We start from the raw sequence: 24,578 nt of genomic DNA, 5'->3' as shown, positions 1-24,578 counted from the left end.
TCCCGGGGCCAATCCAACTCCTTGCCTTGATAAGTGTGTATGTGTCATTTCTAATAACTGTTATGTTTCTGGAGCCTTTCTTGTTTGTGTCATAAAACATGTAGTCACTCAGCAGACCAACCATCCATCATATGAAAATGGAAAGGTAGGACACCAAATAAAGGTACTTAAAAAGTGTACCATCATAGAAAATGTTTGAGGATGTTACACAATCTTGTTGCTAATTACACACACGTGCTAGTTTATGTGTGTGATTTATACATTTTGTGGTTTAAATTTAGCAACTGGCTAAGATCCAAAATGAGCAACTAATGATCAGTGTGATTTAAAAGAAAATTATTCCTCTATTTCAGATATGAAGACTTTGATTTGCTAAGTAATTGATCAAGTAAATCATTATTAAATCAATAAGGATTTATTCTGGTATTTTGGATTATATAGAAATATGGCCACCCCATCAATCTAACTTCAAAAAAATATACAAAAGCATATACCACACACACACATATCTTCTGAGAAACAAAAAATGGTCAAGATCAGTGTAGTAAGATCAAGATGTGTCAATAAAATTTAGGCAAATCTAAAGAAACACTAAGTCATCCATCCCCTGATTCTTGATTCCCTTCTTCCCACCCTCTCTCTCTCCCTCAATTCTTTCATAAATTCAACAAATTAAAAAAAAATTTTATTGGAGTATAGTTGATTTACAATGTTGTGTTAGTTTCAGGTGTACAGCAAAGTGAATCAGTTACACATATATCCACTCTTTTTTTTTTTTTTTTAGGATTCTTTTCCCATGTAGGCCATTACAGAGTACTGAGCAGAGTTCCCTGTGCTATACAGCAGATTATTATTAGTTATCTATTTTATATATAGTAGTGTGTATATGTCAGTCCCAATCTCCCACAACAACTATTTTTTAACCGCCCACTCCAACTAGGAATCACTGGATGCTAGGGATCTACTTTGGAAAAAGATAAGTACAGCCCCTGCCATCAAGGAGCCATCGTCTAGTCAAGGGCGTATTAAACAATAATTACTTAGATATTTATATAATGATAATTGTGATATGTGCTTTGAAGAAAAAACATCCAGGATGCTAACACAGCAAATCACAAGGACTTTTATACAGTGAGGTCCGTGAAGGAGAGCCTTAAATTAGAAGTGAAATTTAAGCTGAGACCTGGCAGATGAGCAGGGCCTAGCCAAGCCTGAATGTGGGAGGCCAGGGAAGAGTGTATTTGCACCAGGGGGATGGGAAATGTAATGGAGAAACGTAAGCAGATTTGGGTCTCGTTAAAGTTCAAATAAGAGATGGATGCCACTGTGCACGTAAGCAAGAGATGGGGTTGGGTGTGACCACCTCTAGAGTTTGAGAGCTGGAAGCCTGAAGACTTCCTCTTCAAATGTTCATCTACACTGGTGTATAGACATGTGAGATAGTCAACACCCATCGGTAAGTCTTGAGCACCTACTCTTTGTGTTGCAATGTTACAGGAGACCAACGAGGGAACAAGACAGATAGCATCTTTGGTTTTACAAAGCTTATGTTCTAGTAAGACCGATTCTTGAGTATCACTCACATTATTTTGAAACCATTCCTTGTATATTTTACACACGTCTGTTAGAAATTCAGTTAACAGAATTAACTAGATAGAAAAGGGAATTTTTTTCATGAAACTATAAATGTAAATGTACCTCGAATTTCTTCAAAGGAGAAGAAAGATTTTTCTTCTTCCTGAGCATGATTCCTTCCATTGTTAAAACCCACACGCTCAATAATAAGAAATGAGCACTGTGTTTTACAGTAATAGGAGAAAAAGTCTTTCTGAGTACATTAGGCTATTAGGAAAGAGCAGACGTTTAAGTTAATATGTTTTAAACCTTACTGTAGCCCATGAGTAGTAACGGAACCAAAGGAAACCAGGAAATATGGGACTGTTCTTCCCTGGCCTCTCATTTCTCCTGTCGTGGCAAAAAATCCTTGTTATTTTAAGGCAAACCGAAAGCATTTTGCTAGAGGGCAAGTTTTGTCTGTGATCCTTTCAGGAAATTAGAGAAGCAAATCTGCTAAACTTTCTCTTTTGCTCTCTGTAATGCTCCATCAAACAGGACTCCAAGCACACGGGGTTGGCAAACTGCTGCTTTCAACGACGGGGAATGCCACTCCTGACAGATAAAATAGAGGTTACTGGGACAGAAAGCAGCAAACCACAGCCACCTGCAAAATCAATGGGAAAAGGTTCCGTGGCTGCATTCCAGGGCAGCCCCAGGGAGGAGATGGGTGGGAGAGGTGTGGCTGATTCTTTAGGGTGCCTCAAATTAGTTTTTAGTGCATCTTCTGTTAGTAACAGAGACAGAAGAAAAGGTACAAAGAACCCAGCTTTACTACAAATAACAGTGAAATTCCAGGGATCAGTTCATCTTTTGAGGACATTGATTGTATTCATTCACTCATTTGATTACTCTTTCAGAGCCCACCATGTGACTGCCTGTCTCATTCCTGTATCCCAAAGCTCAGTATAATGATGCCTGGACCACAGCAGACAATTGATACATATTTGTGGTGTGAATGGCTATCAGACACTATACCTGTGCTGAGAACAGAGATCTGAAATTATTAATTATATAATAGCTGTCATGGACAGCCTGTGAGCCAGGTGCTAAACAGTTTAGAAGTGGCATCTCATTTAACCATTTTTGCCTATGATGCTTTCAAGAAATTAGAGAAGCAAATCTGTTTATACTTTCCCAACATCATTCCCATCTTGAAGATGAAGACACTGAGTTAACATGCAAGATAAGTCACTGGTCCAGTATCTCAAATAAATGATGAAGCTTGAACTTGAACTTGAGTCAGTTCCAAAACTTTTTTGTGTGCTCAGATATGTTTTAGGAAGATCTGTATCACATTTTCCCCATTTGTCTCTGCTAGAACTTACGTGCCACAAAGAAATAAGATATATTTTGAGTGAAGTAAGTCAGAAAGAGAAAAACAAATATCGTATATTAATGCATATATGTGGAACCTAGAAAAATGGTACAGATGAAAAAAAAAAAATGGTACAGATGAACCGGTCTGCAGGGCAGAAATAGAGACACAGATGTAGAGAACAAACGTATGGACACCAAGGGGGGAAACTGAGGGGGGGTGGTGGTGGTGGGATGAATTGGGAGATTGGGATTGACATATATACACTAATATGTATAAAATAGATAACTAATAAGAACCTGCTGTGTAAAAAGTAAATAAAATAAAATTCAAAAATTCAAAAAAAAAAAAAAGATATATTTTGCATCTTTGAATTTACCAGTCTCCTTAGAAGACTCCATACACCCGTGTCTACCTTGCACAATTCTAGTTATTAAAGACCTGCAAGACTTGGCTCTCCCAATTTCAGGGCCAATGAAACCAAACTGGCACTCTCTTGGCAATCCCATCCCCCTAGAGGATGTGAGGCAGTGGGGTCCAATAAACTTGCTTGATCAAATTCAGATAATTGATTTTTCCTGGGTGATAACTGGCTATGGGCAGGCTCTCAAACTGGATGTTTCTGACCTGCCCCTGCCGGAGCGGAGCTGAGAAAGGGCTTGAGGCCCTGGGCACCCTCCAGCTCCCCTCTGCCTGTAAACCCCTGGCCATCGTGCCATCCTCATACCCAGAGACTTTGCCACAGCACCTCCTGCTGTCACAGTGCTGCTCATTTAAGCACAAAACAGGGTCCCTCAGGTAGTCCTGCCCTGTGACTGATGCTGTCCAACGCAAACCTCCCTGTGTCTTCGACCTTCCCCGTGCTCTGCATTTGAACCTGAGCCCTGCCCGTTCCCAGCTCACTTCTTTCCTCACTAGGTCACCGCTGAGTTCCCAGCCTTGTGGCCACAGGTGCCTGAGTCCAGAAATAAGCTGACTGCCTTCATTCATCAGGCAGAATATCTTTCATCTGTGATATTTAAAGTTTTTCAGCATGTAAAGATATCAATGCAAAGTTTGTGTAGAGAAGAAGCAGGCATGTCAGATTTCATCCCTTTTGCTGTACAAATAATGAAGGCAGGAAGGTGGAGGGATCTGTAGAGAAAAAAACTTTTGTATTCTTAAATACCATGGGTGGAAGTCTCTCCTCTTGAGTAAATTCCTTCCTACCTCTTCATATTCAGACCATCTTGTCTGCCCTGTGCATTAAAACCAAGAACAAAAGAATCTGTAGTGGGACCAATTCCTTTTGTTCTTTTGGGAAGTTACTGAACAGAGGTGTTGCTAGTGAAAAACAACAACAACAGGTTTTCAACATTTGACCTAAAACATACAAAAGCTTTAATTCAAACTTTTAATGGAACAAGGAGTTAAAATGACACCTGTGTCTGAAAAGCGACGAGTGGAACTCAAACTTGATGGCTGGGCAAAAAATGTAGAAGTAAAAAGGCTGAGGGAAGATAGTTTGTGAGATGGGGCTCATTTTAAAGCTCTTTGCTTGTTTCTGTCTGTTTAGGAATAGAAGCGTAAACTCACACGGCTGACCAGGGTCATCCTGGACACAACCTCAGGGCACCATTTATACTGTACTCCCTGAGATGGACTCCAGGAGGTACTGTCCACAAGCAGATCTCAGTAACGGGGCCCCCATGGGTACTTCCCAAGAGTAGATAGTATGGAGGTACGTGCAATGGTAGAACCCCCCCAAAGACTGAGCACTGAGTCTGTGCAGAGTGTCCCAGGCAGCGGAGGCCACCTTCACGCCTCCTGTTTCCAGAGCACGGCACAGTGGACAGACCCAGCATTTCTCCTCAAGAACTGCCGCTCTGGACTCTCATGAGTGAGGCTGACTATATCTTCTACCTCCCCTGCCCCTTCGTTCCCAGGTTTAGGGGACTGGACAGTTGGATTTGAACTCTCCTGGGAGTTGAATGGTACCTTTTCCCCCCAAACACATAGTACATCTCAGTGTATAAGGGTCTAGCTTGAAGCACTGGACCCACTTCTACAAATAGACTCTTAAAAGACTCTCCACCTTCTTTGTCTGCCCTACTTTCTCCACGGACGTATCCAGGAACGTAAAGAGTTAGCATATAATGCATATGTGTCCATTGATGAGAGCTGACACACTCAAGCTATGGCATTTGTAAGTACTCTCCATAACCTGCATGTCCAAGGGAGCAGGGATTTACTCTCTGGAAAAGATAAGACATGTTTCTGCAAAGCGCTCCTAACAGCACTATGTCTAAGGAGATATGTTACAGTCAATTTTGATAGGGCTGGCCAGACGAGTACGCGACGGGTAATGACTGCTGTGCAAGCATTGTACTCAAATATGAGTTCATGTTACATGGGTCTCAGGTTTTAGGGGGAAAAAAACCTTCTGAATTACACATTAATTCTATTCTATTCAGTGGCATAAATTTCTCTTCTGGATTCCCACAAAGATTTTGTTAAAGAGCCATAATTTTAATTTGCTCTGTTGTGTCTCTCTTGCCCCTATAGACGTGTTTTTAGCTCCACCTTTAGGGTAAGGAGCTGAGAAATAAAGAAAAAAAGAGTTCTCCCAGGTACTATTTACCGTCTCCCATGGAAACAGCGCTAGCCATCATCAACTTAGGGATTTACTAGAAAGTACCTATCCGAGGTCCCACACTTACACAGCTGCTCAAATTCACAAAAAGGCAGGACATCCAGAACAGCAGCTGGACTTGATATAAGGTTCAGTTGTTCTGACCCCAAACTATACATCAGGGGAGAAAAGACATTACGATTTATTATTATCACTTTTATTTTTATTATTAATACTTTCTGGAATCTTAAGTTCTAATATCAGAGTGTAGATTTGGACAGCAAGCTTTTTAAAAAAACTTTTTGAGCATCTGGAGATTTAAAATACTACTTTATGTTTGTTATTTTCTGAAAATGGAAAACCATGAAGTAGAAATGAAGTCCAGAACAAACAATACCCGTTATGAGAAAAATAAATTCCATCTCTCTCATGCATAATTTTATAATCACACTTATCAATCTGTAGATTAAAGTACTGTATCAATGTTAATTTCCTAATTTTGATAACTTTACTACTACATAAAAGAATGTTATTTTAAGGAATTATTCACTTAAGTGTCTAGGCATGGGGGCATCCTGTCTGAGGGAGAGAGAATGCAGCAGGACAGAGGGGGAGAAGGACAAAGCAAATACGATGATGCTTAACATGAAGGGAATCTGGGTGCAGAGTATATGAGAAGTTTTTGTGCTATTTTTGCAACTTTTCTATAAATCTGAAATCATTTCAAAACCAAAACGAAATAAACATAAAAGTTTATATATGTAGATGTATACACAAATATATATGTGCACGCACACATATACATATATATACATATACAGATGGTCCCTGACTTATGATGGTTTGACTTACAATATTTTGACTCTATGATAGTATGAAAGCAATACACATTCAGTAGAAACTGTACTTTGAATTTTGAATTTGGTCTTTGCCAGGGGCTAGTGATGTGCAGTCGGATCCCCTTTCTTGATGCTGGGCAGTGAGCACAGCTGCCAGTCAGCCAGGCGATCACGAGGGTGAACAACCGATACACTTACAACCACTCTGTTTTTCACTATCAGTACAGTATTCAATAAATTGCATGAGATATTCAACACTTTATCATAAAAAAGTGTTTTACGTTAGATGATTTTCCCCAACTGCAGGCTAATGTCTAAGTGTTCTGAGCACGTTAAAGTAGGCTAGGCTAAGCTCTGATGTTAGGTAGGTTAGGTGCATTAAATCCATTTTCAACTCAGGGTATTTTCAACTTACGATGGGTTTATTGGGATGTAATCCCATCATAGGTTGAGGATCTGCATATAATACCAGTGGGAGGGAAGTTCCCTGGCGGTCCAGTGGTTAGGACACCGCACTTCACTGCTGTGGGCCCGGGGTTCAATCCCTGGTTGGGGAACTAAGATCCTGCAAGCTGTGTTGCATGGCCAAAAATAAATAAATTAATTAAAATAAAACCAGTGGGAGACTTTTATACTTGTAAGTACAGAGAGCAAGAACTCAATACGTTGGTAACATACGGCATGCAACATGAGAAATCTGCATAATGACAATTTTTGTTGTGTAATTAAAACATGACAGCCAATGAAACAAACAGCCTGTGGATTTAATCCACCTAAATAAGGAGGACATTTTAGCATGAATCATGAAACGCTGTGAAACGGCAACTGGGAGGGATATGTGTGCAGGACACCCAGGAAACTGAGTACGGGGCTCTGTCTTCTCCAGGATGTTCCCTGGGGGACAGCAGAGCAGCACGTGGGCACAGAGGACCGATTTTCCTCCACAAAATTCCTTGGGCCTGGGAAGATGTAGGGGTTATACACTCTTTCCTTCCTAGCGAAGGAAAAGGGTTTTCCAACTGATGTATAGAAGGATTTCACACAAGCTAAGCATGTGCTCCAGAAGCGAAAGACCATAGGGATTTTTATGTGCAATCAAAGTTGTCCCCAGGCAGCTCCAGCTGTGGGTGCTTGAGGCAAGACAGGAAGGCGGAAGGAATGAGGACTACTGTAAAGGGATTAAACCTGAACAGGACAGAGGCATTTTTACATTCAAGCCTCGTCAAGAGCCAGTGCATCAACCTCCATTTCTGTGTCCTTTTGACTTTATTCTTTCTTCACTCCTTCTGCCACCTAGCATATCATCAGAGATTTTAGAGTCAAGGGATATTGGAAAAGGATCATCTAGATCAAGGGTTGGCAATCTTTTTCTCAAAAGGGCCAGAGAGTAAATATTTTAGGTCAAAAGCAGTCATAGACACAGAGTAATAAACACACGAGCATAAATGTGCTCCAATAAAACTTTATTTAAAAAACAGGCAGAACAGATTTGTCTCATAGTTTGTGGATTCTCGATCTAGGTCATCTGTATTTCACTGATGAGGACCCTGTGGCCCGGGAGACTAAAGTGACTTTCCCAGATCTTTTGAACGTGTTCTCTTCAGTAGGAGAGTCTTTCTCTTTGTTTGTAATGGAACATTTCCCAGTTCCCAATCTAAAGCAGGGTGCTGATGCTGGGTTATTCTTAACCAAAAATCTAGTCCTATTTGGGTAATAAGTCTCTGCACTACACAATTACCTGCTTGCACATTTAAAGTTAATTTCACACAGCTAAAGCAATAATTACAAAGTTGTGAGGGGGAAAAAAGTAAAGCAACAACCTCTTTTAACAGCAAACCAGTACACTTAGACATATGGACTTCATGTCCATTTAAGTAAATCACTAGTGTGAAAACAGCTCTGGATACAAATGAGCAGGGTTAGATGAATGGATAAACAAAACGTGGTCCATCCACAACGGAATGTTATTTAGCCTTAAAAAGGAGTGAATGCTACACGACGGATGAAACTTGAAGACAGTATGCTAGATGCAAGAAGCCAGACACAAAAGGACAAATATTGTATGATTCTACTTATTAGATGAGGTACCTAGAAGAGGCAAATTCATGGAGACAGAAAGCAGCAGAGCGGTTACCAGGGGCTGGAGGTAGGAGATAATGGAGAGTTACTAGTTAATGGGTATAGATGCTGTTTGGGATGATGAAAAAGCTCTGGGAACAGATGGTGCTGATGGTTGCACAACACTGTGAATGTACTTAATGCCACTGAATTGTATACTTTAAAATGATTAAAATGGTAAATGTTATGCTATATACATTTTACCACAATTTCACAAAAAAGGAGCAGTGTTATGTGGGATAGAGAACAGAGCCGACATGGGTCCACCAGAGAAACTGGAAGCTCTGAGAACTAGAACTCCAGGTGACTTTGCTGGGTGTGGCTGCCTGAGAACCGATGCTTTTTCACTTCCACTCACACCTGGGCTCCCAGGGGTTTCCCTTGTGTACCACACCGAACTCGCTCATTGCTTTCTTTCATGTCAGATCCATCCAGGGTCCTTCCTCCTAAACTCTACACTAAATCAGGGCCCTGCATCATCTTATCCTGAAACCCCTGTCAGAATCACATAACCACGAAAATGGTGGCAGAGATGCCTTGCCTACACAGCATTCCCACAAGACAGAGGAATAGCAAGAGAAATAAACATACCCCGGTGCCTTCAGAAAAGTGATTAAATTTCAGTTTAAGTTCAGAAAAGTAGGGTGAGTGGTGCAGCATCTGAATTCTTATGATCACACCAATCAAATGGACCTCTGTTCCATGGCCCAGTGGATAGTTTTGTTACTATACATTTGCGCGATTTACCCATAAAGATGGTTTACGCTTTGTCCAGTCTGGCCAGCGGAGTCTCTGCTGGCGCGGTTGTTTATTAGTTCTTGCCCCTTAGCACCGGATCCACCCTAAAAGTTTCACTAGAGATAATGCCGTTGTTCAGATGATAAGGCACACACATTGGCTCCATATACAGAATGTGTACCGCTGGCCTTTGTGTTCATGCTGCGAACTGACACAGAATCCCAACTCCGTGTGGAGGTGGCTGAGATAACCAGCGGTGCCTTATTCAGTGCCTGGCGATAAAGATTATCCTTTGGTTTCTTTCTATAGCTGCCATTTATAAAGGCTGAAACTACCTGAAATTCAGCTCCTTTGACTCATGGACGGCCCCAAAGAGAGTGTGAAAGGACCCAGGCTGTCTCTAATTGCTGCTTCCCAGTGTGGCCTGTGCCTGCCGCCAATCTTCCAACAATCCCACGAGCTGGTTTCCAGCCGGATGGCATTTTATCTACCCTCCCGTTTGCACCTGTCACGCTTTCATCGGCCACCGAGCAGCCTCTGAATATAGTCTCTGTATCCAGTGAAATGGAAATGTGTGGCCGCAAGGGCTGCTTTGATCTTGGGTAGCTGCCCTCGGTCCAAAAGGTTTCCTTGATGGTCGCTCCTTGCTTGTAAGGTAGCTCTTGGGAACGGACTTAATCCAGTTTGGTCAAGCATAACCTTGAGACTCTGGTAAATTACAACACCCACTGAAGAAGCAAGAGGGATGGTAAGGCGTAGCTACTGTCCAACAACCTCATTTCCAAGTTATCATGAAAGCAAGTCTCAGACCACATCTTGCTACACATACCGACACTTATCAAACAAACACTTACCAAAAAGCAGGCACAAACCAGCTCACTAAACTGTTCTGAGAGCTAGTTAAATCCTAGCTCCCTATCATTTTAAGTGATTGGGCTACCATCTTGCATGAAAGAAACACTGGAAGCAAATGAAGCAAGGTCCAGGGAAGAATTCTGTTCCTTCTGGCAACAAATAACCAAAAATCCTCTGAACCAAAGACTAGAAACGGAGTCCTTAGGGATGATCAAGCTTTGACTGCCATTCCTAAGGACAGAATGGGCACAGCTGGAATGCTGTAGTAAAGCTGTTCTCATTGTTAAAAACACTAAAATATGTATCCCTGTACTGGTGCATAAACAGCCACTGCCGCAAGTTCTCCACATGCCCCACTGGCCCCTCGCTCCTCTGAGAACCCTAGGGAATCCTATGTCCCAGGAGTAAAAAAGCTAGTGCTTGGCCGAGCAGGGCCCCTTGGGAGCCTGCTCCAGCATTTGTTTTAGTTTGGATTAGTCAGGGCCCATGACATACTGGTTATTAAATATTTTAAATATCTTTCAGACTTACAATAATGGCTATATGCCTGATGGCTGTTTAAATCCTTTCATGTAAGTACAGGGAGTATCTCTAACTCTTTAAGCCAATCTATAATCTTGAATATCTTTAATTTCACCGATGACAGTCCATTTTTAACATTTATCATGCTAATAAGTAAAACACCAATTCCACCATTAAAATCCAATTCCACCATTAAAACACCAGTTTTAATAATAAAACAAACACCAATTCTACTATTAAGATCCATTTCTGACCATGGCTATACTAATAGTGAGGCTTCTGGTGTTGGTCGAGATATGGGTGATAGTAGCCTTGAGTTTCCACTCTGGATCCTGAACCTGAGCTGTGACTTCCTATAACTCACACACACATCTCAGTTTGTCTATTCTAAAGTATTTTAAAATGAATGACAGGCATCGTAACAGTGGTCTTAAGAACTTTGAAGAATCTGAAATTTTATTCTACTCGTAAGCTAACAAGTCAGCCTGCCCCACTTTCATGGATGCTGGCAAAAGCTAGGAGACTTCTGGATCGGAGATGGAGGACTGGATTATTACCCTCAGCACAGCAGCCAGCATGAGCTTCACATCTGGTGAAGAATCCATCCCACAGGGGCTGACGCAGTAAACTCAGTAAGTCTGTGTCACCGTGAAGGAATCCTAAGCTTACGGATCCCCAATTTTTTTTATAACAGGCTGCAAGCAAATCCACCCACACTTTGCCCCAGAGGGAGACATTATTATAGGGAACAATAAATAAAACCTGTCCTCTGCTCCAGCAGGAGTCCTTGTCTTCCAAGGCTGCTCACTATACAAACATCTTTGAAAAGACAGTTCAGAACAACGTGCTCCCCAGGCATGGTGGAGGACGGCCCCCTAAAGAACCTGGTTAGGATTCTAAGTGGAAGCGTATTCCATTCCTTAGGAAGGTGGAACGCTCATTTTCACAGCTACGATTTCAAATTAGAATTGGTGTATGGGAGTATTTATTTGCAATAATGCCTATTGCAAGTAGAGATGTTTCTGCCTATGACCTCCCTCTGACAAACACTTCGGTAGATAATGAAATCAAGTCAAAGGAACCCAATGGCTTTCCAGCTTCCTGGGGAGATTTGAGGATTGTTGGGAGACTAGGTCTAGAATTCAGGTTTCTAAGCTTTCCAATGTCAGACTTCCAAATGCTGCTTACCACAGGCTCTGAGTCTTCATGTGCCAGGAATCCACTTGAATAATAAATAAAACCTATGAATACTCTTTCCAGAAAAAAGCACATATGCGCAAGCATATAAACTTTGCACAGTTTTCAGTGGGGTAACAAATTCCCTGAAGCCTGTTGACGGATGGACTTTGGGCTTCTTGAATGGTCTGGAGATCTCAAGTTAAAACTCATCCCTAGGACAAGGGTTACTGTAACATCGAACTCAATTACCAGTGTCATCAAAACACCCAGCTGCTAACCCAAGCAGCTTACGTACTAAGATATCATGTAGCAGCTCTCCAAAGCATGACCCCAAATCAAGAGGCTGAAAAAAAACCCTGTCCAGAACATACAAAAATCAGTGCCTCAAAGATGCACAGTGCACAGAAACAGAGCTGAACTGTGTTTTTTTAAAGCACGCTTCTCAGATGATTTATGATGACTTGAGAAAGGACACAAATTAGAAGTGAAGGAATAGGAGAGAAAGGGGTAATTAATAACTGCAATGAATAATCGCTGACAGGGTGACATAAAACTGTTGCAAAACAACTACAAAAAAAAGCAGAAAGAGCTCAAAGTTTTTTTCAGTCTTTGTTATTTAGTAAAAGGGCAAATCACTCAACAAATGTCCATGGCTCTTGGGGATGACTCCGTATGACAGCATAGCCGCTAATGATTTTTTTTTTTTAAGTCTTGTTTATCTTTTATATATTCTGGCTAAAGCGATGGAAAAGTATATGATACATCCTCAAACTTCTTCAACATGACTAAAACAGGAAATGTGTTGGTGTTTCAGGCAGCAAGGAGGAACTGATATTTATTTGTACGTCTTCATGTGCAAAAGCATCTTTCACTACCCCCTTCAATCCTTTTAACAGGCAGGTGAAGCAGGTACTGTTATCTTCTTTTAGAGACTGAAGAACTGAAGTTCTGAGAGCTCAAATAACTTGCCCAGAATCAAACAGCTCTCGGGGAGTGAAACTGAGATTCAAATTCAGTCCATGTTTTTTCCTTTAAGGGGAAAATTCATTTATCTGGAATAACTCATTTGTACAGAACTTTCTGAAAAGATCTGATAAATGAGTTTTACTCTACAAATTCTCTGTATTAATTAGTTTTTGTCAACATTCTACCAGGTTAAAAATCAGGTGAAAAGTCAGATCAGCCCTTTGATTACTTTGTTACATTTTTGGTTTTATTCTAAAACCACTTTTGATGGATTATTAATCAATAATGCTTACCAATGACCCTTTCCTAACAGGAGACCTGTTAAGAGGTCTATCTTCTATTTCTATTACAGAACAAAGGCAAAAACACACAGGAAGGTCACTAACATAGGAGTTAACACAGTAATGTGAATTCTCACTTCTGGGGCAGAAATATTTCTCCCAAGATTAAGAGCCACAATATAAAGATTTGAAAGAACTCTCCTCTAATGTTCATATAGACACATCTCCCAGGAACATTAGTGAAACGTCTTTCCTCAGTGTTACTATTCCGAACGAATAGATAATGAGATAAGAGGATGGTCTAAGACAAATCTGTGTGAAATCTCTCAACTGTAATCTCCTTGAGGGCAGGGAGCTGGTAGACTTCCCAAAGGGGTTGTATTACATTATCAGAAGGAATTATCAGCTTGGGATGTTGGGGGTGGGCAGTAGATTCTTCTTTTTAATTAATAGATTTATCCCTAAATCCTTAACTATCAGAAACATTTAATAAGTCTACATATTTATTCAAGATGATGTTCATATAGCCCATTTGTCTTAATTGCGCTTTCTCAGAGTCACTGTTAACATAATCGATTAAACAAAGTTCATTCCTGAGAGACGATCTAAAACATCAAAACCCGTTAAATTTAGTGTTAGTGCATTTCTACCCCCAGATTAATATTCAAACGAAACATACTAGGAAATAGTAAAGCGCACATAATACAAAAGAATAACGAGAATGAACCAGTTCAATCTCCTAAACTTCCTTCAGTAAACTGAATCTAAAATGGCACACCACTCAGGTATATCATTTTTTGTTTTTATAAAAGAATAACATTGAAAAAACATGAAGAAGGATCTTTAAAAGACAGACTAACATATTCTTCCCAATAGTTTGGTGGCCATATCTTAATATTTCTTAATATCTCAATATTAAGATACAGCCACCAAACTACTGGGAAGAATGATATTTCTCATTTCCTGCAGGTTTTCTAAGCACATTTCCTTTTTTCCACTAGCATTGAATTCCACTGCTGCAAATCGCTGCAAGTCACTTTAGGTTTTTAAAGGCACTGATACAACAATGGGCAAGATCCTGCTCTAAAATAACCAGACCAAAAAAGACTTTAGGAGAAAAGATTTAGAGCAATTTCTTTTTTCATCTACCAGGGCTTTTGGTTTTTTAAACTATGACCCTGAACTTGATTACTTTCTAGGAGATGGTTAAGCCATTAGTCCCTTAGAGAGTAATGTCATGATTCTCACCAGGATATCAATGGCCAAGTAGATAGAGAAACATGATGGCAGCTGCCTTTTTAGTGGTCAAAAATGAGCCATAGGGTTTCTTCCTTTTTATCGTCTCTCTTCCTTCCTTTTCTCTCTCAGCCTCCCTCTCTCCCTTCTTTTAACCATTTCGTAGACAGCAGATATGTGACATGCAGGTAAGAATCATATCTATCTAATTCATAATTTTATTCTAAGTATCTGGCACAATTTTTGGAACCTAGAATGTGCTTAATAAATATTTGTTGAATAAATAAATATGTCTATTAAATACTGCTATGAGCCAAACACTGAGATAGGCACCAAAGTTGCAAAAATCCTGTCCCATAGGAACCTGCAAAGATGTGTTTAGGGAAGCAGATAGAATTGGATCTATGATTATACAGAATGGGGTGCTTTTTCCTAAAGCAGGATCAGAGGCATTTACTCAGCTATAACTTAAAGTGGAAATGTTCATGCTCTAATGTTATTGTCATGGTCCCAGGAATGGGCGGGTTGAATTTATGCCCCTGAAATGAATTGATTCTTCTCCCTACTTTCTGAAATGAACACAGAAAATCCTTCATCTCCTGAAAATGAGGCCCCTAGGAAAGCTGAGTGACCAACAAAGCTGATTGTTTTTTCCTTGGAGGTGCCCAGACACTTTGCTCCGTCACTTCATCACCAGCCAAGTTGGACTTCCTCTGCCTGTGGCAGTTTCCCAGCATCCTTTCCAGCATCACCTTCTAGAATGTTCTCATGGGTCCCCCCAGACCTACCAGTTTAGGTCTTGGTTTAACTCACAGCAGCTGCCCGGCTTCCCTCTGTCACCCTCCTGCACTAGAGCCTAGTGAAGGAATATAGGCTCATGCTGGACCTTCTAAGTGACTTCCAGCGATTAGCACTTAAGTGTCAAAAGTTTGGAACCGTTCCAGATAATAGCCATGGAGGAGGCGGGAAATCATCACTGCTTTAAAGACTTTATTTTTGGCTAAATCTCAATGCATATTCAACACCTTACCTCTAACCCGTCTCCCAAATAGCAGTCTCATAACGGGATCATCAATTACCTTTAAGCAATGACCAGAAACGCATCAAGTGTTAGGGGTCTCTTCCCAAACGGAGCAACAGATGCTGCCTTCTGCTCTTTGGGAGCGCCTAGCAGGCCAGCCCGGCTCCCGCACAGCTCAGACGGCTGCAGCCCCTGGGCAAAGCCTCCGCTTGGTCTGCATGAAGCAGCCTCAAAAGTCCACGTAAGTCACAGGAATCTTCTCACTTCTGACCAAAGGGATGCTTGTTTTATTCAATATCACAGAAGCTGAGAGCAGCTTCTCCTGTTATTGTCTGCAGAAATAGAAGCTTCTATGTGGACATCAGGAAAACTGGGTCACTCAGCTTCAGAAACACCCACTAACGCCAAACTTGAGAAAGCTCAAAAAAGAAATTTTCTACTTTCGTTCCCATTTTGGCCCATTGATCCCCCCATAGCTTGCCAATCATTTTTTTTTCAAGTGCAGTTTGATTTGGGAAGAGAGAAAACACGAGTCAGGAGTCAAAGAGCTCAAGGAGACGTGTCCAAAGAGATGTGCAATGGTCATTGCTCAGATCAGAGGAGAAGAGATTTCTTCCCTGGAGTGAAAATTTGGAAGAAACAGACTCTCATCTTTTCTGACACTGAGAGGTTCTGAGTTTTCCGAGTTTACGGTACTGTTCTTGAGAAGCCAAGAGGATAATTTCAAGAACAAGAAACATGATGGCTTCTTAATCAAATTAAATAGCAAAGTGAAAGCAATAATTACTCAAATTTACTTGGCAAATTAGCAAGACAAATTAATTGAAACTCTACTTTTGATCATAAGGATATAGTTAGAAAAATCTTTGGTGGATGAAAATATCTCTGAGGCATGAATTAAATCAACTGGACAACCTGATGATAAAGCCCTTATGCTTAATGTGTAAATCCCAACTTGCTGGCATGGAATATAAAGGAAGAATAGAGATTATCAGCAAATATTCATTAAAAATGGTCCTGTACAAACAATGTGAATAATAACAGCAAACATCTACTGGGCTTTTGTTACGTGAAGATGCTGTGCTACACTATGTATTATTCTTATCACTTGTACTGTTTTGTTCTCTTAAAAATTAATAAGGAGAATCATTACCACTTGCACAGCATAAACCATTACTGTCCCTTTGTCCACAACCATGGACTTCATGACAGAAGGAGCACAGAGCACCAAAGTCTGACAAAAAATAGAGACTGAGATGCCTTTTCCCCTCTTAGCCTCATCTTCCACTTACAAATGTCACTACTTCTCAGTAAATCTGGTTCTGTAAAACTCTGAACACATCCACGCTGGGCCACAAGAAGCCAATCCGTACATGGTATTGCCTGACAGCAGCTATTCATTCAAGATGGGCACGTGACAAATTGGTCCAACTAGACCGAGGAGAGAGACTTTTATTCCATTACTGGGGGAGAAGCTCGCCCTCGCCTATTTCACATGAACAAGGATGCTTAGAGCCACAAGTGCCAAATGCAGTCCTCTTCCGACCAAGGGGAGAGGTAGCCTCAGGATGAAGGACTTTGGGATGGACAACATCTTTGAGCCCCTGGCTCAGTCAAGTCTGAAGTTCACCTTGGCTCTGGCCTTCCTGTAATAAGGGATCTTAAATGTCTTCTTTGTTTAAGCCAGTTGGCATTAGATTTTTGTAACCTAAAGTTAAAGCCTCCTAATTTATATAAAACAAAGTGAATGAATGTTTGTTAAACTAAATTCTAGCGAGATACAAAAAATTAATTTTTTTATATAAAAAATTAAGGCTTTTTAAAAAAAGTATGGTCGCTGACCACTTATACCTGAACCACCGGGGATCCTTGTTTGAAACACAAATGAGAGAAGCATAATATCCAAGGCATAGAAACTAAAAATTTATACTCTCAACCAGCCTACCTCTGATTCCAATGCTAAAGGTTGAGAACGACTGTCAAGGCAAGCTATACAATTTCAGTGGGGGAATTTAGAAATTCATTATGCAGCCTGTTTTAAATTCTTGTTTCCCTGTTTTTAAAATGTGTGTATTCAAACCTGCTCCTTGCTTCCTCATAAATAAGTGTGATCTAAAGGTAAGCAGAGTAACGGTCTTTATTTGTGAAAGTGGATATTTTTGCAAAATTGCTTCAAGGCTCGGGACTTGATAAAATATGAAAATGCTTGAGAAATAATCAATAGCCTGATAAAACTGTTTTCGATGAATGTAAAACAAATTCTCCTCCAAGTGCCTTTCTAAGGAGAGCAGGCATTTAAAAAAGTAGATTCTATTAGGCTCCCACACGTTATGTTACAACCACAAATGCGTGCTTTTATGTAGTCCCTTCCTTGCCTAAACAGTACTCATATTTTCGGCCTCAGTTTAAATGCTCTTTCCCTGGGAGGCCCTTCCTAGCCCCCCAAGGATTCCTACCCCCTCTGGTGCCTAATCAGGCTTCTTCCTGGCTCTTCTCCCTGACCTGCCTGCAACCTACCTCCCTGTCACCCTAAAACATGCCCACATTCACCCTTTACCTACCTAAATCCTCTACAGCCTTGAGGGCTCAGCTAAAAATAATACCTCCTTAAGAAGCACCCAGGTGAGGTCAGGGCCCCTCGAATGGTGAAATAGCAACTAAATGAAATACCAATCGGGCTGCTTTTGGCTGCAAGTAAGAGAAGGCCTGCCTCAATCTTTACCCTGTAAGGAAATGAATTACTGTGTGTCAGCAAGGCTGGAAATTCTAGGGATGCCTGCTCACAGGCTGGTTTCTCTGCCTGCCTCTGCCCTGCAGCCTGCTCCTTCCTGCTATTCCACCTTGTCAGGGGTGGCTGCCAGAGGGAGGGAGGCCATGGCCTCTGAAGCCTCTTCCTTAGGCATGTGATTCCATCTTTCTCAGAAGCCTCTGGAAACATCTCCAGTCTCATTCGCCCAAATGAGCTTAAGCTTTCCATGCTAGCGTTAAGAGGTGGGATGACCAAGCTTAATTAATGGTGCTTTTCACACCTTATGTCACAACGTGACACAACAAGAAAATGGTAGTATTTACAAAGGATACTAGGATAACTGGATGGGGCTGCTCAGTGCAAAGTCTTGGACTGTCCTATATCCTGACCAACTGAAGGAATCGATAAATGAGCACAAATGGAATGAAGACATTTCTGGCACATCAGGGGGACCCTTTGCTTGAGGTCAGGGGTCTCAAACTACAGCTCCACTACCCGTTTGTGTAAATAAAGTTTTATTGGGACACAGTCACACCCATTCATATAGGAACTGTCTTACCATGTACTTGGCCATATGGCTTGCAAAGCTGAAAATATTCATGATCTGACCCTGGCTCTTTATAGAAACATTTGCCAAACTTTGGCTTAGACTGACCAACTAGAGTGGAATAATATTGGCAAGACAACCACAATGCCCATTACAGTGCCTGACCCTTTTTAACACACTTTCCATATATATATATGTGTGTGTGTGTATATATATACACACACATATATTTATATATTTAAGTATATGTGCCTTTCCTGTTAGTTTTTAAGTTCCATGAGGGGAATAAACAGTGTCTTTTTAAATTCGTTCCTGATGCCATGTCCCCAGCACCTTGCACAAGGCCTGGCACATCGAAAACACCCTATAAATATTCCTTTGCTGAATAATTGAATGAATGCACTCCTTAAATAATCTGCCAAAGTGGGAACAAAAGCAACAATGATTTCTTTGGGGACATGCTCTAAAGCAGCGGTCCCCAACCTTTTTGGCACCAGGGACTGGTTTCCTGAACATTTTTCCTCGGATGGGGGGCGGGGAATGGTTCAGACGGTAATGTGAGCAACGGCGAGCAATCGGGGAGGCAGATGAAGCTTCACTCACTCGCCCGCCGCTCACCTCCTGCTGTGCGGCCCGGTTCCTAACAGGTTGGGGACCCCTGCTCTAAAGACAGCAATCACGGTTCAGTAACGGCACGCCAAGAAATGGACCCACATTCCACTATAAGGAGGCCGTGAACCTTAATAACATCAACACTGCCCCACCCTCGGGAGGAAAGATTCATCCACACGCTGTCTATGGAGACGAGCAGAAACAAGCTCAGATTCTCAGAAGTGGCACAGACGGTACGGCCATGGCTAGCAGCGTGTACGCCACTAAAACCGGGCTACAGAGTCACCCTTACGGAGAACGCTCACCCTCTCATGCGGCTCCCAGCCCAGCCCTAGGCTCCTTCACGTTTGCTCCGTCATCTCTGACGTCACTCACTCCCTGAAGTTCAGCTCTCATCAGTGTTCCAGAGAACGGTAATACTTTCGTAAAGACAGAAAACACAGGAAGTTCGGTGGGAGAGGTGTGGTGACATCTCCATGCCACGGTTTCCCTTTAGGTCTTCTTTAGGAAGAAAAGATCACAGAGTCTGAAAAACTAATAGTAACCTGGAGAAATGGAACTCGATAAACCCAAAATACTTCTTCAGGGGACCCAGAACTCATTTTATCTGTAGATAATGCCAGTTTTGATTTTTTTTCTCATCATCCAATCAAAGAGAAATTTAAAACTAAAAAGGCCAAAATTAAAACAACGCTGTAATTTGAAGGTTGCTAAAATGGCTTTAGTGAGTTTATAACATAAGAAAATTATCATCACTAGCAAAGAAAGAGGCAAGTGTTTTGTTTTTAACGTTAATTTTGACATTCAAATTTTTCATCCTCAGTGCTGAGAAGCTGTAAAATCCTGGGGTGCGGTAGCAAAAACTGCAAAAACAGGATCTGAGTTTCATTATAACCTGCTAATTAATACGGCAAAACACAACAGCAGGACACCAGCAAGAACAGAATTCTAACCAAGTTGAGGCCTGTGTGAAACAGCAAAGAATCCCTCAAATACCAGAGAAAGAAAAATGCCAAACACTGTATTGCAATATCTCCCTTGGACACAGTTTGCTTTCCAAAAAAAAAAACAGGATAGGCTGGCGGTTAACTTTGTGCCAGCATTTTCCCCTTCTCTGCATTTACAACAATCACAAACTAATCTAGCCTTAGGATAGCTTCACCTTCAATGAGGGAAGAATGGGCAGAGGGAAATCTCTTATTTTTTATCCATGCAAATTGGGTGGTATTTCAGGCACCATCTCCTCTACCCAAAGAGCCAGTAGTATTTTGAGGGAAGCAGGTGTTTGTCATCCACTGAGTCAAACAAAAATTGCTTCATTTTCAAATTCACAGACTTTCTATATGATATCACATCTGCCAATTTTTCTCAGTATCCAACGGAATTTTTTTCTTATAAGTTCTTTTATTTATTTATTTTTTGCTGCATCACGTGGCATGCGGGATATAGTTCCCCGACCAGGGATGAACCCACGCCCCCTGCAGTGGAAGCGCGGAGTCTTAATCGCTGGACTGCCAGACAAGTGCCTTTTTTTTTTTTTTAATAAGTTCTAACAAAAATTTTTTAAATGAATTGGTATATAGTAATACTGCCGTTAGACTGGTTCCCTCGAAATTTTTCTACTTAGAGAGAAATATTTAATGTGAAAAGCAGACAGATGTTTAAGTTAGTAACTCACTATGTGCTCACTGTCAAAAACTTAATCTGTCTATCCATATATTAGGGAAAAATATGTTGGCTATCATTTGGCAATAAGTGTTTCATGGGCTCATAATCTTCGGTCTAGTTAACACCAATTCTAGAAAAACATCCTAAGAAAATAATTCAGTCAAGAGAAGACTTATATTCATTAAACTACTCCTTACAATATGTTTACGTAACACAAACCGAGTAGACAACATACCCAACTAGAAAGAAATAAGCAAGTGGTTAAGTAAATGTAGGTTTCTCAACCAACTGAAATATTAGCTAACCATTACAAATTATAATGGTGCAAACCATGTCGTATTATGCAAAACATTTTTATAGGTTGCCAAGTAAGTAAAATACATTCTCTGTACAAGTGAGAAATATCTGAAATTTTCTGATTAGTACACAGAAAAAATCATGAGCCCTACATCGAGGTGTGAACTGTGGTCTACTTAATCACAGACCCTACTTCCTGGGTCTCTATGGTCCCCTGATGAGCTTTCTTCATCCCTCCCCTGTGCTTTGCTGAACTGTAATCCTTGCCTGCCAGATAATCCACACGCATCACTTTAAGACCCAGCTCCATTCCCATCTCTTTCACAAAGTTGTGTATTACCCTGGAGTGAAACTGCTTTAGATTCCTTAGCACTGACTGTCATTTTCTTTTTTTTTAAAAATTTATTTATTTATTTATTTATGGCTGTGCTGGGTCTTCGTTTCTGTGCGAGGGCCTTCTCTAGTTGTGGCAAGTGGGGGCCACTCTTCATCGCGGTGTGCGGGCCTCTCACTATCTCGGCCTCTCTTGTTGCGGAGCACAGGCTCCAGACACGCAGGCTCAGTAATTGTGGCTCACGGGCCTAGTTGCTCCGCGGCATGTGGGATCCTCCCAGACCAGGGCTCGAACCTGTGTCCCCTGCATTGGCAGGCAGATTCTCAACCACTGCGCCACCAGGGAAGCCCTGTCATTTTCTTGATCATATTATTTACTTTATCTTCTCAGATAGACAGTGAATTCCACAGAGAGAGTTATTTTTAGTGCATGAAATGACTCAAATATATGATTTTGAATGAATTAATGAATATTAACTCCTCATATCAAGGACCATTTCTTTTCTTTGTATCTACAGTACTTCCCATAGTACAGGCCAACAGCAGATTATACATAGCTCTACTAAACAGTTGAATAAATGAATGTACGTGTATTGTTACACATGACTGCTGGCTCCAATCCTGGGATGTGTTTTTCTTCCCCATCCCTTTTCCACCTTCTCCTTCTATGAAAGATCAGAGAAGGTTCTCTTCTAAAAGGAGTACTATCCATGAAGAGAACTTACCCAGGTCAAACTGGCCAGAAATGTAGCCACAAGTCTGCCGGACTTCCTCACTGTCCCAGCCCAGGGGGTACAGGGCACAGCCAGCACCGATCAACAAGCCTGCAAAGAGAAAAGACAACAGGACTTTAGCAATGCCCCTCTGCAGCCCTAGATAAAGGTACAAGGGAGAAAAAAATCAATATAGGCAATATGACAACGGAACATGGGGTCTGCTTTTGGGAAAGCACCAGCCAAGCTCCCTTTAGTGACCTAAGTTCAGTTTAATTCCAAGAACAATTCCAAGTCTGCTTAAAAGGGGGTGGGGGGTGGGAAGAACAACCTTGACAGACAGCTCAGTTTGGTTCCAACTTCCCCTTTTAAAGCATTAAAAGCCTTGCAAATCCTGTTTAGGGAGTACAATCCAGAAGCCCTTTTAATCACTCTTGTAAAAAGCCAACCCTTTCCACCCTCAATCCATGTAAACAAGTAATTCGAGAGCCAGCAAAAGGGCCTCATCGGTTATGCATCATCATTCATTAGATTGCTTTTTCCAATTTAAGAATCAAAATAGAATGTTTCAGCATCATCAAATTTTACCAGGGACAGAGAGAGCACAAAGATTTTCATGAACCACTTCAGCACATTGACTGAACTCGTGGACCATGCTACGGTTACCATGCTCCCTTGAGAAGCTGAGAATCACCAAGTGTCCACGCATCTTGGAAATACTCAAGAACACAGACGCTTACTGTGACTTCAGTTCTTGCAGCGAAGACCAAAAGGTTGGATGATTAAACTAAAGCAAGTGACGGTTTTATTTTAAGTCAAGGTATCATGGCAGCTCACCCTGAGCGGACAGCTTTCGATTGGTGAGTCTTTAGTTTTGCATCAAAACCTATCAATAATATGGTTTTATGAGAAGCTGAATGAGACTGAAGCACTGACCAATCAAATCCGAGGGCTAATCTGAAAGTATCATCTTGTCACATCAGTCAGCGAGTATTAACGTCACCCGCAAATCCACAAGTGTGCGGAGCCAGTGGGACCAATGCATACACCGTCTGATTGCAGGACTGTGGGTTAAAAGGCGCTAAATAAGGGAGGCCTCTAAATTAGAAAACCTGTTAATGTGGTAACGTATAGGCCGAACAACAGCGTCCCCAAAGGCATCTAAGGGCGACCTTCAGTATTTCTGGATTGAGTCTCTTCCTGTCCTCCTTTTGCTTCTCCCTTGCCCCTGGTGGATGACTTGAGTAGTTGTAACCCGTACAAATTGTCTGTTTCCTCACAGGCATCTAAGGAGGAGTTGCTTTCCACCCCACTCCCCCAACCTCTATGCCAGCTGTATGGAGAGGCAGCCCCCAGAAAATGACACATTTTCCACCCTGTTGCCCCTCCCTCCGATCCATGCCTTAGACCACAGTAAAACGAGCATCTAATGCAGAAGGGCTGTGATCCGAGGGAATGCCTGCAAAGAATCACTGCAGCTGCAAATCACAAATTCCAGGATACCTGTATGCAACTGTGTAAATATGAATTGTGTTGAGGCTGAAGAATAATTCAAAAAGCAATAACACGAGGTTTGCTGACTAAGCAAATGTCCCCGTGACTGGTTTCCTTAGGCTTTTTGCCTTAGGATAAAATTTATAGCATTCTGAAGACAATTCCAAACTAGTGTTATCCACCATCAGGTAAAGAGAGAATTAATGAGGATGCCAGAGTTTGTGTAAACTGAATTCCATGAATGTTGAATAAATAACGTGGCATCATTTCCTTGATACTCAGTTCTTAAATTAATAAGTAACACCACTTCTTGAGATCTGGTGAGCAATTTTTAAATGATGACACATGCAGAAAGGCAGTTAGATATAAAATGTGCAAGGGTGAGTAAAATGAAAAACAGTAAAATTTAAACCATCAGTATTCCCTTTATCTGATAGGCAAACAAATGATAAACAGTCTCAATTGCTAATGTTCTTACAGTATGGCAGAAAAATATGTGTCATGTGTTCATGAAAGAAGCCGCTTTTTTTTTTGTTTTCTGTTTTGTTTTTGTTTTTATCAGAGTTTATTCGTAACTTCTGAAAAGAATTGCTTTTATTTACAGTTATCCAATGCAGGTTGTTGTGTCTATATGAATTTTTAAAAATTTTATTGATTTATTAATTTATTTAGTACAGCAGGTTCTTATTAGTTATCTATTTTATACATATTAGTGTATATATGTCAATCCCAATCTCCCAATTCATCCCCCTCCTAGCGCAAGAAGCCGCTTTCGTCCAGTACAAGGATCCCAGCATTTTGCGAGACTAAACAGAGAGGAACTTTTAAGTGCCTATTATGGAGCAAACGGGCCTGTGATTCTCTAAG

The 24,578-nt window shown here is 41.1% G+C and overlaps 1 protein-coding gene across 2 annotated transcripts in view; it reads right to left on the bottom strand.

Annotated features, from left to right (window-relative positions):
• LHFPL6 (LHFPL tetraspan subfamily member 6) overlaps positions 1-24,578 on the bottom strand; it is a 269,955-nt gene that overhangs the window by 6,104 nt on the left and 239,273 nt on the right. For both annotated transcript variants that reach the window (XM_061170827.1, XM_061170826.1), the window contains one exon: positions 22,230-22,328. In XM_061170827.1, coding sequence (XP_061026810.1) covers positions 22,230-22,328 — 99 coding nt within the window. The remainder of the gene's footprint in view (positions 1-22,229; positions 22,329-24,578) is intronic.

The sequence above is a fragment of the Eubalaena glacialis genome, chromosome 16 (genome assembly GCF_028564815.1).
Source record: "Eubalaena glacialis isolate mEubGla1 chromosome 16, mEubGla1.1.hap2.+ XY, whole genome shotgun sequence".
Taxonomy (NCBI): domain Eukaryota; kingdom Metazoa; phylum Chordata; class Mammalia; order Artiodactyla; family Balaenidae; genus Eubalaena; species Eubalaena glacialis.
This window is presented reverse-complemented; position numbering and strand designations above follow the sequence as displayed.